Genomic DNA, 15,584 nt, shown 5'->3' on the forward strand with positions numbered 1-15,584 from the left:
GTTTTATCTTTTGTTGACTTGCAAATGTAAAGGAACTGAAAATGTCATAATGCTAATATATCAGGGATTAGATGTTTATGTTCCTACCATGACCTTTCAAGATAATATACAATAATAACTGGTTTACAGTCAAATATTTATAGATATCTAGTAAATTACTTAATAATATATCTTGCCCGGAAGCTAGGTGCCCTGGTATCAACTATCTTCCAGCTAGCTTGCTCATGGCAGTATTTACCCTCTCATCTGAGATCGATCTATGGCCGTCATAATAATCTAGTATCTCCATTGCTATATTTTTCACCTGTCAACATTGAGAACTTCATTAAAAGATGATAGTCCAAGCAGGCAGCAACTTGACAGTAAAATAAGGGATAGTCTACGATGGTCTTGTTATATTTTGAAATCATTGGCGAAGTGTTAAGCTTGCATACATACCACATTCATATCAACTCGAAGCTCCTCAAACCAGGCAGTAGTTTCTTTATCTTTCAGCACACTTGCAATATATATGCAAGCTAAAGTAATCAAATGTGGCGGATGAATGAGAATTAGGTCCATCTTATAGGTGTCATTTATAAGTCCCCTAAAAGAAAGCAGAATTCAGAAGTTATCAAGATAAAAACAAAACAAATGTAGAATTTTGGAGAGACATACTATGGGAAGTAATATTTTAGAGTAATCTGACAAATTTCGCAACTAGAAGTCAAAGATATGAAAGCCTCGGAAAGTTTCTTACCAAGTCAATTGAGTTGCATCATTCATGCCAGCATCCTGAAGGAACCTGCAAAATTGAGTTAAGAATCAAGTTGTATGCTGAGAGAAATCAATCAGCTACACAAGGAGGTATCTAGGAGATACTTACTGTGCTAATGAACGATATGGATGATATACGACTAAGTAATAGTTTAGGGCTTCCAGAACTTTCATCTCCATGTCTAGTATGTCTTTTATTTCATATTTATACTTCTCATCCGAATCTGCAGAAGCAAGTCAGAAAAATCAAGTCTTGCATTAGAAATTAACTAAATTGGGTATGTAGCAACAACAGGATATCATAAGAAGTACTTTGTCATTGTAATCAAAGATGTTCTTACATAATTTCTTGATGTAAAATACAAGAAGTCGGGCCTGCACAGTGCTTTCTTCTGCTTTTGATGCCAAATACAAGCAAGTTGGAGCAACCAGACGAGGATCATACTCGGTCATACTTCTCCTATGGACAAGAAAAAAGATGGTTAGAAAGAATGATAAAGTAGAATGGTGGTTCAAGGTGAAGCAATAGTAGGCCTGTAGAGCATAAGTGTGAATTTAAAAGTTTCAGTTTTGAAACAGAAAGGATACACAGAGTCCAAATTAGAGAATTTTCCTTCCAATTTGTATGACTTTGTCCAGGATCTATTCCAAAAAAGAGTTAGCACAGGATCCCAAACATAAATATAAAACTGGTCCAAAGAAACAGAGCTGAGGGTGCTTTTTTACTCTTTAAGATAGCCTTTTTTTTAACATACGAAAGCATATGACTTCACGTTTATCAGTTATGTATGCAAATGTGATTTATTGTACACATATTTCTTTTTTATGTAAGAATAGCTAAAGTGGTCCATCCAATATCCTTTCCAAATCAGCTTACTTATTTTACTTAATTTGCTTTGGTTTAGCAAAGTCATTTGCTGATAAAGTGGTTCTACCAGAACATAATAAATCACAATTTGAGTGGCCATAGCTGGTGCTTGCACATATCTGTGAGGAATTTCTGCGTAGAAGTGACTCGGCAGACTCTCTCCCCGACTGCACAGAATTTCCCCATCCAGAGCTGCATCGGAACATTATTGCCAGTAATACCAATCTTCTTCTCTCTTAAGTTCTACATTTTTTTTCACAGCACTGGTTCACTTGTCCTCTTGTATGATTTATTTAAGCAAGCTAAAGAATTTATGCAATGTCTTTAAGAACCATTACTCCATTAGTTCATCATAATCTTATAGGCTTAAAGCAATATGGATTTATGTCTGGGTGGTGGCTTGTCGGATTAAAAGTTCTAAGTAATGTATCAGCAATATGGATTTATGTCTGGGTGGTGGCTTGTCGGATTAAAAGTATCCTCTATGCCAACAAGCTGAAGGTCCATTTAATAGGCGGACTTTTCTGGTTAGGTAAATAATTTACAGCGAATAGTGTATTGTCCTCCTAATACCAAAGACAGCATGATATACCTGACATATACGCGTCTCATGTACGTAATTGCGGTAGCAACAACCCTGGAAATAAAAACCATATATTAGATACTAGATTTCTGGAAGTAGCAAAAACAGGTGTTTTAAGAAGGAAAATTACACACACACACATCGTCAGTTCCCTTCTGTGAAAGTTATGGAGATACATGTAATAAACACTCAGGTGCAAAGAGCAATCTTGAAAAGTTTGTGATGAAAAAAATAACTATGTCGATAGGTAATCCACATTGTATGATCCACATATTGAGCAGAAGACACACTTATGTAGTATCACAGCATTGACCTTCCTCTATCGTCAAGCAAGTCCTCTAACTATTAAACAGCTACAGCTAGTAGATTCTTCCCCCTTATTCACATCCAAGTAATGGAATAGATAAATGAACACATAATGTCGTGCAGTATATATCTTCCTACAGGAAAATAATAGGTCTAAACAAATATTGATCATGTCAATGGAAACAACATCGAATGAGCATGTATTTTTATGACCAAATAGCTCTTCCAGTTTTTCAGCTAAAAGGTTATGAACCTCACAGAAACATTATGCTATTAAAGAGACAGTGATGCTGATGAAGGAACATAAGAAATACCTATTACTTATAGCAGAAGTTTTTTTTTTTTTTGGAAACTGGTAAATGTACTTGTAGCAGAAGTTTTATAAGCAGATGAGGAGAGAAAACAGACCTTTGTCTCACTTTCACATTTTGAGCCAATCTTGCAACATCTGCGAGGGAGCAGAAAATTTAACAAATCAAACGAGATGGAAAACGGTAATTAAATTGTCCTGTGCAAGATTATGATTGATAATAAGGAACTGCAAGCCAGGCAACCAGTCACATATACATGAAAATAAAACAAGTAAAGCACAAATTCTGAGAAGTTTGAAGGCATGCAAAATATGTTCGAGAAAAGATAAGTGGTGCTCAAGAGGTATACTGAAGGTTTCAATTGTTTCAACTATGCCAGACGATTAAATTTAACTGCAACTACCAGTGTGTACATCAGCAAAATTGGCCATATATCATGTCGAAAGATGCACATTTTGATGTTGCCACTGAGTGCCGAAAAAGTATTTTGTCTATGTTACATACCTTCAGACAAATATTTTTGTTAAGTTGGGTTTTTATTACAAAATGTATCATTGTGACATTACAATAGATCGTGAATCAGAGTTTTATCCATTTCTGTTGACTAAATTTCCAATCCCATAGCCGACAGCCTCCTTCAGAAGAGATATAATATCTGGTATTCATGCCAAGGGGATCAGGCACATAACACACACATCAGCCTTCCTAAAGTACATTTTGAGCTCTCAAATTCCAGCAGTTTTCATTTTTCCAAAACAAACCTCCAAGCCTAAATATAGTTTCTAAGCAGGCAATAAATCTTAAATGACAGTTTTAATAGCTTGGCGTAATCAATGAAAATTCTAAACTAAAAGGCAGTGACAACATAGAAATTTCCCATTTCTGATCTTCGGATCTTGAGTAATGGTATTAATTTCTTTCATGATAGGAAATTATTGGATACCACTAGAAATAGCTGAAAAGGAAAAGAAATTCTTTATTTTAGGACAATGGAAAACTACTTATTATGCGAGCTAAGAGCTGGGTCCGCCCCTCTACCCACATCAGGATATAAGACAACTAGAAAACAGACAAAAGTTAGATAATGGGCCCGGTCCTCTACCATCTACCCTCATCCACTTAAATACCAGACTTTAGTCTAGAGCAGAGTTCGAATTCATGACGTGCGCCTAACCCACACAGCACGCGCAACGCTCTTACCACTAGACCAACACCCTGGGGCTCATGATGTAAGACATTTATAGCTATTTTTATTATTATTGTTGTTGGAGAATTGTGACCAAATATATCCAATGACAATAAAGACACAAATAACAGATCTTTAGCCACCGCTTTGTACTTATAGATGCACTTGCCGGTGTTCTTTCATGATCATAAAAATTCACTGAACTTACTGATAAGAAACGGAAAAACAGTCTCTTCATCAAATATGGTAGGAAAATGATAAGAGTCTCAGTCCTCATTCATATAATTTAGCAAATAACATATACTCAATATGGTAATTACTGAACAAATCAGAGTAAAGCTATCATTTTGAAAAGGGGAATTTCAGGTATCGTATGAACAAGAAGAAAAAAAATATGCAGCTAACAAGGTCGCAAAACGAAATCAAGAATGAAGTAAACACAATTAGCTGAAAACATAATGTGATATAATCTGCAAACTCCAGTAAGTGATTAATACCCTTGAAAAATTCAAATTAACCTAAAAAGCTATATACTTTACGCCTGATGGCTGATTCCCACAAGTAAAATCAACCTTGAAAACACCCCCACCCCCACACAGGGGGATATACCATTTTGGCTACACCTACTAAAATCTCAACAAATATAATCCCTGAAGCCATGCTTTTAACAATAAATAAGTCCAAAGAATAAACCCTTGTGGTCCGAGCGTTTCCCAAACACGCACATAAGGTTAGATTAGTGCTAAGAATCATAAAAGCTGAACCCATTTAATTAAATCATTGATTATGGGAATTACAATTGGACATATGCAACTTGATGAGCTTGAAATCATCGAGAGTGATGCCTTTCTCTTTATCCAACTGATGTACAACATCAACCTCCTCTTGGTCCAAAAGTTCTTTGCTGCAAACAACAAGAAAACATCAAAACAAGAAAGATTGAAGACGAAAAAAGGGATGATTTTTATACATACTACTGAGAAGATATCCAGAAATTGGCAGCCATATGATGAAAAGAGAAACACACAAAATCAGAAATTGGGTTTGAGCCACTTTAACTTGTACGAATTCGACAACTGATCCAGATTCTTCTTCTTCTAGTAGTTTCCTTTTCCCCTGTTCTTGTGAGAGAAGAAAAAAATGGATAAACGTCAGCTCTCTGCTTTATTGGGCTTTATGACTATTAGCTTTATAAGGCCCATGTAGGAGTTGGCCCAACCCAAAATCTCGAGTTGTTGCTGTATTTTTAGTGTAAAATACTTTTTAATAAATGAAAATATTGGATCATGATCTATAATTTTATAATGGGATAATTGTACATAATAGCAAACTATTAATTCAAATTAAATGCTATAAATATACTTTGATTTAATTGTATCCTATAGCAAACTATTGCTATTTTCGCCACTCTCCTTGGTGGAATTTCGCTCGCCTCTCTTGCTTTTATACAAACACAAATGTATAAAATGCATTTGTGTTTGTATAAAGCGAGAGGAAATTATATATATACATATATTTTCGTTCCCCTCTCCCAGATCTCGCTCGCCACTCTCCCAAATCTCACTCGCCACCCTTGCCTCTCTCGCTTATACAAACAGAAACGAAATGTATAAATTGCGCTTATTTTTGTATAAAGCGAGAGAAAAATGTATATACACATGCAAATACATATATTTTCGTCCTATACACTTATAATTATACAATACAAATATTTTTCTGCCCAGTTTTCTTTTGCCTTTCTCTCTTTCTCGTTTTATACATACACAGATTATACAATTGATCTTTTATATACAACTGTTTTCTTTTGTATATGTATAGCGAATTATACAACTGCTTTCTTTGTATATGCATAACGAATTATACAACTGTTTTTTTTTTATATGTATAGTGAATTATACATATATATGTTTGATATGGAGCGCAGTTATGCAAATTTTGCTATAACATACAAATATGAATTTTGTGTTTGCTGTATGAGAAAGATGCTCTTTTATAATTTAACATTGTTAAGTAGGGATGAAGGGTAATTTCTTAAGAGTTATATTTGTACAACAGTAACAACATACTTGGTTAAATCACATAAAGAGTATATGTGTCAAATGTCAATTACTAAAAATAGAGTCAAAATCTAAGTGATGGTCTAAAAAAGTTAATTTTTTTTTGTGTAAATCAACCTGATAATAGCATATTAAATGTTTCAAGTATGTGAATTGATTTTGTTTTCCGATAAGGTGCGATTCTCTTTAGATAGGCTCTACACGAGGCATATTCAAATAAGTCGAATTAGTGAATACTAAATTAAAAAAAATAATATCTTCTTCTTTTGAAGACTTCTTTAGATGAGAATTCGACAAGGTGGGAAACGATTGCATCCTTCTTATTTTTAATTTTGAAAAAATAAATCAAAGGATATTATCGAAATGATCGATGTCATGTTGTTTAAAAAAGATTTTTATTAAAAAAATAATTACTAAAAATATATAAGTGAGAAAAGTCAAACATATCATTGTCAAGGCACTCTCCCCACATCAATTATTGTTATCCTTACCTAAAGCATCTAAGTTCTTGTTTAAGATCAACTTCCAAAATTGAGAAGAAAAAACCAAAAGCCACCACAATTGTTCATATAGAGAGAAGTAAAGAGGGAAGCTCGTCATAGAACAATCGATCAAAAAAATAAAAGATTGTTGATGACGTGAGAAAAAAAGGTGTCTCTCAATAAAGATGGTCCAATTTCTTCTAGCAATAGCTATATTTGTAATCTTCACATCACTTTACATGTTATGGAAAACAAAAATTCAAGCCAAAAATAGTAGTAAAGTTGTGATAAATCTACCTCCAGAAATCCCAGGAGCCTATTTTCCAATAGGTCACCTCTATTTATTCATTAGCAAAACTCCACTTGCACTAATTTTGGCTAATTTGGCTGACAAATATGGCCATATTTTTAGTATTCGTTTAGGGATACATCGTGCAATTATAGTGAGTAATTGGGAAATAGTTAAAGAATGTTTCACAACAAATGATAAAGTACTTGCGGGTCGACCCGCTTCAAGTGCTGGTATATATCTTGGTTATAACAACGCTGCGTTTGGTTTTGCTGATTATGGGCCTTATTGGCGTAATATTCGCAAGTTGGTCCTGTTGGAAGTTCTTTCAAGTAAGAGGCTCGAGCAATTCAAGCATATCCGCGTCACGGAGGTACTGTTCAATTGTATGACCATCTTATTCCTCTAATGAAAATTGATTTTTTTTATATTGGATGACGATGAAATTTGAATTCATAACCTCTTTCTTTCTGTTCTAAGATTATGTTGAAATCATGTGTGTATCTCATTTCAAATCTTAATATGTTAGAAATGGTATATGTATTCTTAATCAGATAACTAAATTATGTTTGGACTTGCCTTCTCATGTGTTGAACCTAAAAGTTTAAACGGTTAGAAAAAAAACTACTATAATTAATTTTAATTATTTGACTACTCTCAACAGGTAGAGACTAACATCAAAGAACTATACTCATCAATTCTGAAAAGTGGGAGTACAAATCCATCAAAAGTGAATATGAGTAAATGGTTTGAACAATTAACCTTAAATGTTATAATGAAGATGATTACTGGAAAAAGATACAAAACAGAAGATGAAAAAGGGAGACATTTCACAAGAACCACCAAAGAATATATGTATGAGTCTGTCCAATTTGTTTTATCAGATGTAATTCCATTACCATTTCTAAAATGGTTTGATTTTCAAGGGAGAATTAAGTCTATGAAGAAATTGTCTGAAGAAATGGACAAGATTGTAACAAGTTGGATAGATGAACATTTGATGAAGAGAGAGCTAGCAATTAAAGATGATGACCAAGACTTTATTGATGTGATGCTTTCTAAGATTGATGAACAATTCATGTATGGTTATACAAGAGAAACAATCATTAAGGCTACAATTTTGGTAAGTATTTAATTTTACTCAATGCATCTAAAGCTTGAATCTTTTTTAATTTAACTGATATATATATTGACAACGTAAAAGATAGTATATAATTTAGTAAAATAATAATAGTAGTAAACTAACACACTTATTCAATGCCATGTCATCACAACTTATATAAACTAAAGTCTAATTACCAATTAGACCTTCTTGTTGAGAATGTTGTTGATATCAATGCATATGTCATTACATAAAAACTGATCTTTAAAGGCAATTAATTAACAATTTTTGTATATGTCCCTAAAACCTATAGCGACACTGGATTCAATGACAATTAGCTAATGTCGATAAAGACTTTATCAATGTGTATATTTTTGCCGCTAAAACTTGTTTTTGTCGTAGTGTGTGCGGTGTGCCAAGTAGTCATTGTCATGGACATGTTTTAATTTCATATTTCTCAAAGTCTAATTATAAGTTTCACTACATTATATTGTTCTTTAGAACATAATCTTAGCAGGGTCAGACACTACTTCAATTCACTTGACATGGCTCTTGTCCTTATTAGTGAACAACAAACATGTAATGGATCAAGCACAAGAAGAAATAGACATGAAAATAGGCAAAGAGAGATGGGTGGAAGAGTGTGACATAAAAAATTTAGTGTATCTTCAAGCTATTGTTAAAGAGACACTTCGATTATATCCACCGGGACCATTAGCAATACCACATGCTGCTATGGAAGATTGTACCGTGGGGGGTATAAAGTTCCAAAAGGCACGCGATTGATGGTCAATGTGTGGAAATTACATCGAGACCCTCAAATTTGGTCTGATCCTGAAAAGTTTATGCCTGAGAGATTCATGAAAAGTCATAGTGAGATTGATATTTCTGATCAGAATTTTGAGTTTATTCCGTTTGGTTCTGGTAGACGATCTTGTCCAGGGATTACTTTTGCTATGCAAGTGACACACTTGACACTTGCTAGGTTGCTACAAGGTTTTAACTTTAGTACATTAGGGGACTTGCCAGTGGATTTGACTGTGGGCAATAGCATAACTTTACCCAAGGCAAATCCATTGGAGGTATTTGTAATGCCTCGTTTGGCACCTATGCTTTACCGACATTAGTCGGAGCTCCAATACAGACTCCAGACATCAGATGTCAAGTGTTGTTTTAATATGTTTGTTGTCTCGAATATTCTTCTTTATAATAGTTTATGTTTTCTATTTTGCAGTTTGTTTCGATCTTCTAATTTTGTTGGTTTGAACACATGATTATAACATTATTTTATTCAAAGTAATATATCAATTATGGAAAGTTGTAAACATAATTTACATCTCAAATAGTCCGTCCTCGTTAATACTTGAAAAATATAATTAAAAAACTGATATTTACAAGTAATATATACTCCACCCTTGAAATTCCTACACATGGTGAATAAACCAAGAATTTTGCTAGAGATTAATTTAAGGAAAAGAGAATATTTTACTATGAGAATTAAGAACAAGAAAAAAAGATTAAAGTGGACTGCAAAAAGAATAAAAAGAGATTAAATAATTTCTCTTCGTTTCAATTTATTTGTCTGATTTTAACTTGATACAGTGTTTGAAAAAAAGAAGAAGATTTTTTTGAATCTCGTGATCTTAAACTAAAAATACATAGAATTTATTAAATGATATTATGGTCTTAAAGAGTCACGAAAAAGTTTAAATTAAAGAATTAAACTTTTGTTTTATAAACAAACTAAAAAGAAAAGTAAGACAAATAAATTAAAATGGAGGAATATAAACTTATGTATAATGTCCTTTTTCCTTGTTGTTCCACTATCCTCTTCATTCACTTTTACTTGCAATGTTTTGCTCCTTCCCATTCTGTACTTGAATATTAAGTTTTAAAAGTAATGACACAAAATTAGAAAAAAATGGAAAAGTCACGAATTCATTTCAAAATTAGGTGAATATTTAATTTAGGTTAACAACCAATTAACCACATATATGAGGTAAGATGAATGTGATCCCACATTTCTTAACCAATAATTTGAATCAAAACTCTGTGAATAAAAAAAAACTTCGATAAAAATAATTTTGTTACGCAATATGAATGTCGAACTAATTGGTGGATTTCGAGTGACAAATTAAAAATATATATGAAGAAAATTAGGTGAACAAACGTAGACTTGGTTCAACTACAATATTATTTGTTGCTAATTATTCTCTAATAATTTCCTAGTCAAAATTGACTTTCTTGAATATATTAAAAAAAATCAAAGAAAACAGATTTGTTTTGGACAAATACAAGTACTATTGTACAGTCAAACAATATCTATTTTTGCCAAAGCATGTGACTTTGTGTTTCACTAGTTTAACATCCAATACTACATATATCTTAATTAATTTTAATAAAATAATTTATAATCACACGAATATTTATATTTCTTTAAAATCGTAAATTTAGAAGGATTTTTAAACTCTTAATATATCAGTTGATTGACTTCTTAAACTTTTACATTCTTATGGACTATATTTCAATCCCTAACTTTGTAATTGCATCTCTCATTTCCTATTTTCCTAATAAAAATATTTTTTTTTCATTCAATTAATTATTAACCAAATAAAAAATAAGGAAAAAAAGGACCAAATTTGACTTATATTGTTGGGAGATGACCAAAACACACCAAATCCGTTATGGAAAGTATATGTCCAAATAGTAATTTAATGTCTTACATAATCCTAATTAGGAAAATATTTTAATAATCCACGTGTTCATTTTTTATTGGTTACACTACGTAAACTAGCTACTATAACCCTCCACGCTGTATTTTCTCTACAAAAAAAACTCGGCCATTTTCAATGCCTTAAAAAGCTTCTCAGAGAAAACGTTACAGCTCTTTTTTTCCATAAAATTCATAGGAAAAAAAAAAAAAAAAAACTCCGGCGGTCGGAAAATGGGTCAGAAAGGGTATCAATCGCCGGCGAAGAAAGTGTTGTCATGGATTCGGAAAAAATCGAAAAAAGTGAAAATCTTTTTGGGTTTAATCACAGCAATCAGTCTATTGGTGACTCTTAAGTTAGTTGTTCATGATCACAACCTCTTCTTTGTTATAGCTGAAGCTATTCATTTGATTGGACTTTTGGTTTTGATTTACAAATTGACAACACTCAAGACTTGCTCTGGTAATTTTGATTTCAGACATAAATTCTTTTTTATTTTCTGTTAATCTGAAAAAAAGAATATTTTTTTTGTGTAGTTTCCATTTGATTGAGCTTTATGTTAAATTAAAGTAGAAAAATTGGTTTGTTTTGTGTTACTCTGTTACTGCTCTGTGCAAAAAGAAAAATTGCTTTGTGTGTAAAGGTCCTTTTTTTATTCTTTTTTCTAGATGTTTCTATTTTCCACTTTTAGATGGGACATCTTGAATTTTGGGAATTGGGATATTCTTGTGGGGAGTTGGGAGAACTAAAAAATGGAATTTTGGCATTTTTAATTATATTTTTGGGCTATGGGAATGTAACCCACCTCTACTATGTGGTTCCCTTTGATGAGATTTTTTTTTTAGGTCAAATGCGGAAATTCGTTTTGATAATGGGTGACACGGTGAGATTCCATTACATGACATTTGCTTGTTGTGATATCATGTTGCCTCTGTGACCCTTTCATCACTTTAAGCTTTTACGAGTTTTCGGGATAAATAATTTAAGGACTATATAATTTTTTGAACTAAACATAAAGACAAATAATCCTGCACTTTATCCTTACACCTCATACCAAATGACTCTTTAGAGATAACACACTTTTTGTTATTTAATTGTATCCTCAACTGAATATCCCTGCTGATACGACTAGACTATAAATGTTAAAGAATGACAAAAGTCCCACATCGGTGGTTAATGAGATGGGTGGACTCCTTATAAGGCTTGGGCAATCCTCCTCCCTTTGAGCTAGCTTTTGGCACTCTCTTGAACCCTCAAAAATGATAAAGAAAAAGGCACCGCTGCCACCAAAGAGTGTTCACTCTCTGAAATTGGATTCCTCAAGTTACAAGATACCAGAGATGGAGAAGAAAATGAAATCTGTTATGGCAAAGCATTCTCTTCCTGAGTAGACAACGCTCAAAATGGTAAAATCTTCGTCTAAGATCTTAGGAGGTGTAGATGCAGGAGTCAGAAAAGTCGGTGCTGTTAATTCTAGAAAACAAAAAATTGTATATAAAGTATCTGCAGAGAAGTCTTTGAAGATCCCAACTCTTTCATGTTCTCCAAAATCCTCCTCCCTTTGAGCTAGCTTTTGGGGTGTGAGTTAGGCCTAAGACTTAATTTAACATGGTATCAGAGCAAGGCCCATCTCACCCGATGTTGGGGCCCCCAAAATCAAAATTGTCCACGCACCAGATGCTAAGCACTGGGCGTGAGGTGGGGTGTTAAAGAATGACAAAAGCCCCACATCGGTGGTTAATGAGATGGGTGGACTCCTTATAAGGCTTGGGCAATCCTCCTCCCTTTGAGCTAGCTTTTGGGGTGTGAGTTAGGCCTAAGACATAATTTAACAATAAACCTTGGGGGATATATTGTTGACCTTTCAAGGTAAGCCATTTACTGATTAATCTATATAAGTAAAACACAAAATAAATAGTAAATAAATAAATAAATTCAACACAAAGTTCAAGATTAGGAAGGTTTGTCATGGATTATTCTAATGCTAAATGAAAGAGGGTGTGTTATTTTTCAATTTTTAAAAGGAAGGTTTGTCAGATTTGTTCATATGTATGCCAAACTGAATATGGCTACTATACAAGAGGCCATTCTTTTCTTTAGACAGTTACTTGGTGACATCAAAAAGATGATTCCTTTTTCTCAAGAAAACAGAAAGTACTTGAGGAGTGTAATTTTAACTTTAATGTTATAACAATGCAAATCTTTTACATTCCCGATTACGTGTTTGTTCAATTGTCTGATGCGCCGTTTTGTACTCCTTCAGATCGATAGATGCTATTTGTATATTCCTGTTGTATGAAATGTGTTACTTTGGAACCTTGTTATTATAGGCAGGATGCAAGAAGTCCAAATTGTTTTGCGAACTTGTTAGATTGTCATTCTTTTTACTGGACCTGAAGAAAAGATCATTTTTTTCACCATTTGTTTCATATGCTTTCTTCTCCTGTTTTGTTAGGTCTTTCATTGAAGACTCAAGTGCTTACAGCTATATTTTTGGCCGTAAGATTATACTGTAGTTTCATCATGGAAGCAGATATCCACACTGTGCTAGATTTTATCACCCTTGTGGCAACAGTGTGGGTCATTTATATGATGAAGTTCAAGCTGAAGGCATCCTACATGGCAGAACTGGATAACATGCCCTTATACTATCCGGTATACACAATTTTATAGAGCAGTTACTTTTTTGTTAGAAATGTTATTTCCATGTTTTATTGTGTGATTCCATTTACTTCTGTCCATGATAAAACTTTGTTTTATTTATATTGTTTTCTCCTACCCACAATCACTTTCCGTATATAGACTTCTATTCATTCCAAAAGAAACATTTATTATTTACGCACTAAAGGGAAGATTATGAACTTGTTGTTAGTGGGAGCTGGGTGGTAGCAGGTATTCCATGGAATTAGTCGGGGTGTGCGCAATCTGGCCTGGACATCATAGTTATAAAAAAAGTAGTTTAGATAGCAAGTATTCCATTGAATTAGTCGAGGTCATGTGCGCAATCTGACCTAGACATCATAGTTATAAAAAAGTAGCTTAGACAACTAAATACGGGGCCTGGAGTCTTTTTACTGGCTTTCTGGAAGTAAAAAGAATTCCCGGCCTTCTCGGCCATGTTATTTCTACTGAGCTATATGATACAAGACAGTGACATCCTCTGTAGAGAAAAAGTCCCTTATAAATGATCTCTTGCAATTTGAATTGCTTCCTGATATTGCTTTTGAACCATGCCACTCATTTTGCACAGATAGTTCCTGCCGCAGCTTTAGCCTTCTTTGTCCATCCTACTACAAGCCATATTCTGATAAACCGAATGCTTTGGGCTTTTTGTGTATATCTGGAATCCGTCTCAGTACTGCCTCAGCTTCGCTTGATGCAGAATGTTCAGGTTCATATCTCTTCTTTTCCAAATGATTGAGAAGAAAATCCTGTCTTCTTCTTAAACTTGTCTTTTAATGAACAAAAAACTAACAGTATGTTCTGTTCTCGCATTTCAGATAATTGAGCCATTTTCAGCTCATTATGTTTTCGCACTGGGCGTTGCAAGATTCTTGGGTTGTGCTCATTGGATTATTCAGGTTAGTTTTGTAGATTGTAGTGTTATCTTGTTCTCCATAACTTCTTGAATCAATAGCAGCTGTTTCAGTTCAGCAGAACTCATTGGTCTCGTGTCTTGACTCGAATTATGTATATGTATATGAAACAACTTAAATTATCAATTTTTTTAATAAGATAACATTCATTATGAGCTCATTGACTCTAAATATTGGATTCGCCTCTACAAACAATTTAGTCCAAATGGTAACAACATACACATTTCTCCATTTTCAGCACGGATCTAAAGCTATATAATTCCGTACTTGAGAGTTACAACTATTCCTAAACAGGTTTATGACACTGCTGGAGCATATATTTACTTGGCTGGACGCGGTTATTTCTGGATACCTACAGTCTTTTTGGCAGAAATGGTTCAAACGTTCATCTTGGCGGATTTCTGTTATTATTACGTAAAAAGGTGAGCCATTTAGCCCATGACTAATTCAAGTACGGCTATTCATGTGAATCCAACTTTCATTTACATGACTTTTTAACAAATCGTCTTTCTTGATTTGCAGTGTCATGAGCGGCCAGTTGATCGTTCGCCTGCCAACGCCGGTGTGATACACTAAGAGACTGTAACATTTTGTTAATTCTTAAGTTATTATGTGGAATTTCTCCATCCTTTTTCTTTGACAAAGAAGCAAAAGTTTTTGTTGTGGATATTGGATAGAGACCGTGACTAGAACAAACTCCATTTTGAAGAATTTGCAGAACTTTGCCCTTTTGACGAAATTTTGAGTAGTCTTTTCAGTTAAAATTTATCCGCAATCAACATTTTACATCAAACAATATTAATTTTCTCCAAGTGTTTTTAATCAAGTAACAATATGTATTAGTTAACTATGATTAACCAAAGGTCTCGGGTTGAGTCCATGTAGAAAATTCTATTGGGAGTGTCATCCCGAATGGTTCCATAGTGTGCCATCTGAATTTAGTCGAACTTCAATGAAGGCTCCGGACATCGGGTGGGAACAAAAAAAAAGTTAGGAAAAGCATGACAGTTTAAGCCCGATGGCTCTTGAAAATTCTATTTAGAACCCTAAATAGGTTGTGATTCTAATTTAGTTGGATTTCAACGTGGACATCGAACAATAAATCCCAATTTTTTTTAATATGTCTCATACAACTGACATGAGTACATCTGTTTTGATCTTCTTTGTATATATCGTTCCAAAAGATTAATCTTTTTTCTGGAAAACACAAGACAATCAAGGTTTTTTTTACTGTAAGATGTTGGAGCTTTTGAGGAAGATGAAAATGGAATTGGATTACACAAAGAATATTGACCAAATCTGCAATTTCAGATGATAAGATGTTAATACAGTGACCA

At 33.6% G+C, this 15,584-nt stretch overlaps 2 protein-coding genes and 1 pseudogene across 2 annotated transcripts; 2 read left to right on the plus strand and 1 right to left on the minus strand.

Moving 5' to 3' along the window:
- Positions 1-28: 28 nt before the first annotated feature.
- LOC125807929 (cyclin-C1-2-like) lies at positions 29-5,171 on the minus strand. The gene is made up of 9 exons (XM_049487681.1): positions 4,985-5,171; positions 4,808-4,914; positions 2,922-2,961; positions 2,217-2,261; positions 1,098-1,216; positions 866-980; positions 740-784; positions 439-586; positions 29-304 (listed from the first exon to the last, which is right to left on the minus strand). Exons 1-9 carry the CDS (start codon positions 5,014-5,016, stop codon positions 203-205), a joined length of 753 nt encoding a protein of 250 aa, XP_049343638.1. The 5' UTR covers positions 5,017-5,171; the 3' UTR covers positions 29-202.
- A 1,452-nt stretch (positions 5,172-6,623) lies between these two features.
- On the plus strand, positions 6,624-9,067 carry LOC125807789 (cytochrome P450 CYP82D47-like; annotated as a pseudogene).
- Positions 9,068-10,844: 1,777 nt separating this feature from the next.
- LOC125807942 (uncharacterized) lies at positions 10,845-14,979 on the plus strand. Its single transcript, XM_049487698.1, has 6 exons — positions 10,845-11,113; positions 13,107-13,306; positions 13,902-14,042; positions 14,152-14,232; positions 14,542-14,669; positions 14,770-14,979. The coding sequence occupies exons 1-6, from the start codon at positions 10,885-10,887 to the stop codon at positions 14,813-14,815; spliced, it is 825 nt and encodes a 274-aa protein (XP_049343655.1). The 5' UTR covers positions 10,845-10,884; the 3' UTR covers positions 14,816-14,979.
- Positions 14,980-15,584: the final 605 nt, after the last annotated feature.

This window comes from Solanum verrucosum, unplaced genomic scaffold, assembly GCF_900185275.1.
Source record: "Solanum verrucosum unplaced genomic scaffold, falcon-dt-bn FXZP01000183.1, whole genome shotgun sequence".
In the NCBI taxonomy this organism is placed as follows: domain Eukaryota; kingdom Viridiplantae; phylum Streptophyta; class Magnoliopsida; order Solanales; family Solanaceae; genus Solanum; species Solanum verrucosum.

Bases quoted from the DNA above. Each gene is read 5' to 3' on its own strand.
- LOC125807942 (XM_049487698.1), top strand. From the start codon at position 10,885: ATGGGTCAGAAAGGGTATCAATCGCCGGCGAAGAAAGTGTTGTCATGG. The intron at 13,307-13,901 runs GTATACACAATT...CATTTTGCACAG, and splicing joins ACATGCCCTTATACTATCCG to ATAGTTCCTGCCGCAGCTTT. The intron at 14,233-14,541 runs GTTAGTTTTGTA...ATTCCTAAACAG, and splicing joins GTGCTCATTGGATTATTCAG to GTTTATGACACTGCTGGAGC.
- LOC125807929 (XM_049487681.1), bottom strand. From the start codon at position 5,016: ATGGCTGCCAATTTCTGGATATCTTCTCAGTA. The intron at 4,915-4,984 runs GTATGTATAAAA...TGTTGTTTGCAG, and splicing joins TTCTGGATATCTTCTCAGTA to CAAAGAACTTTTGGACCAAG. The intron at 587-739 runs GTAAGAAACTTT...GCTTTCTTTTAG, and splicing joins GATGCAACTCAATTGACTTG to GGGACTTATAAATGACACCT.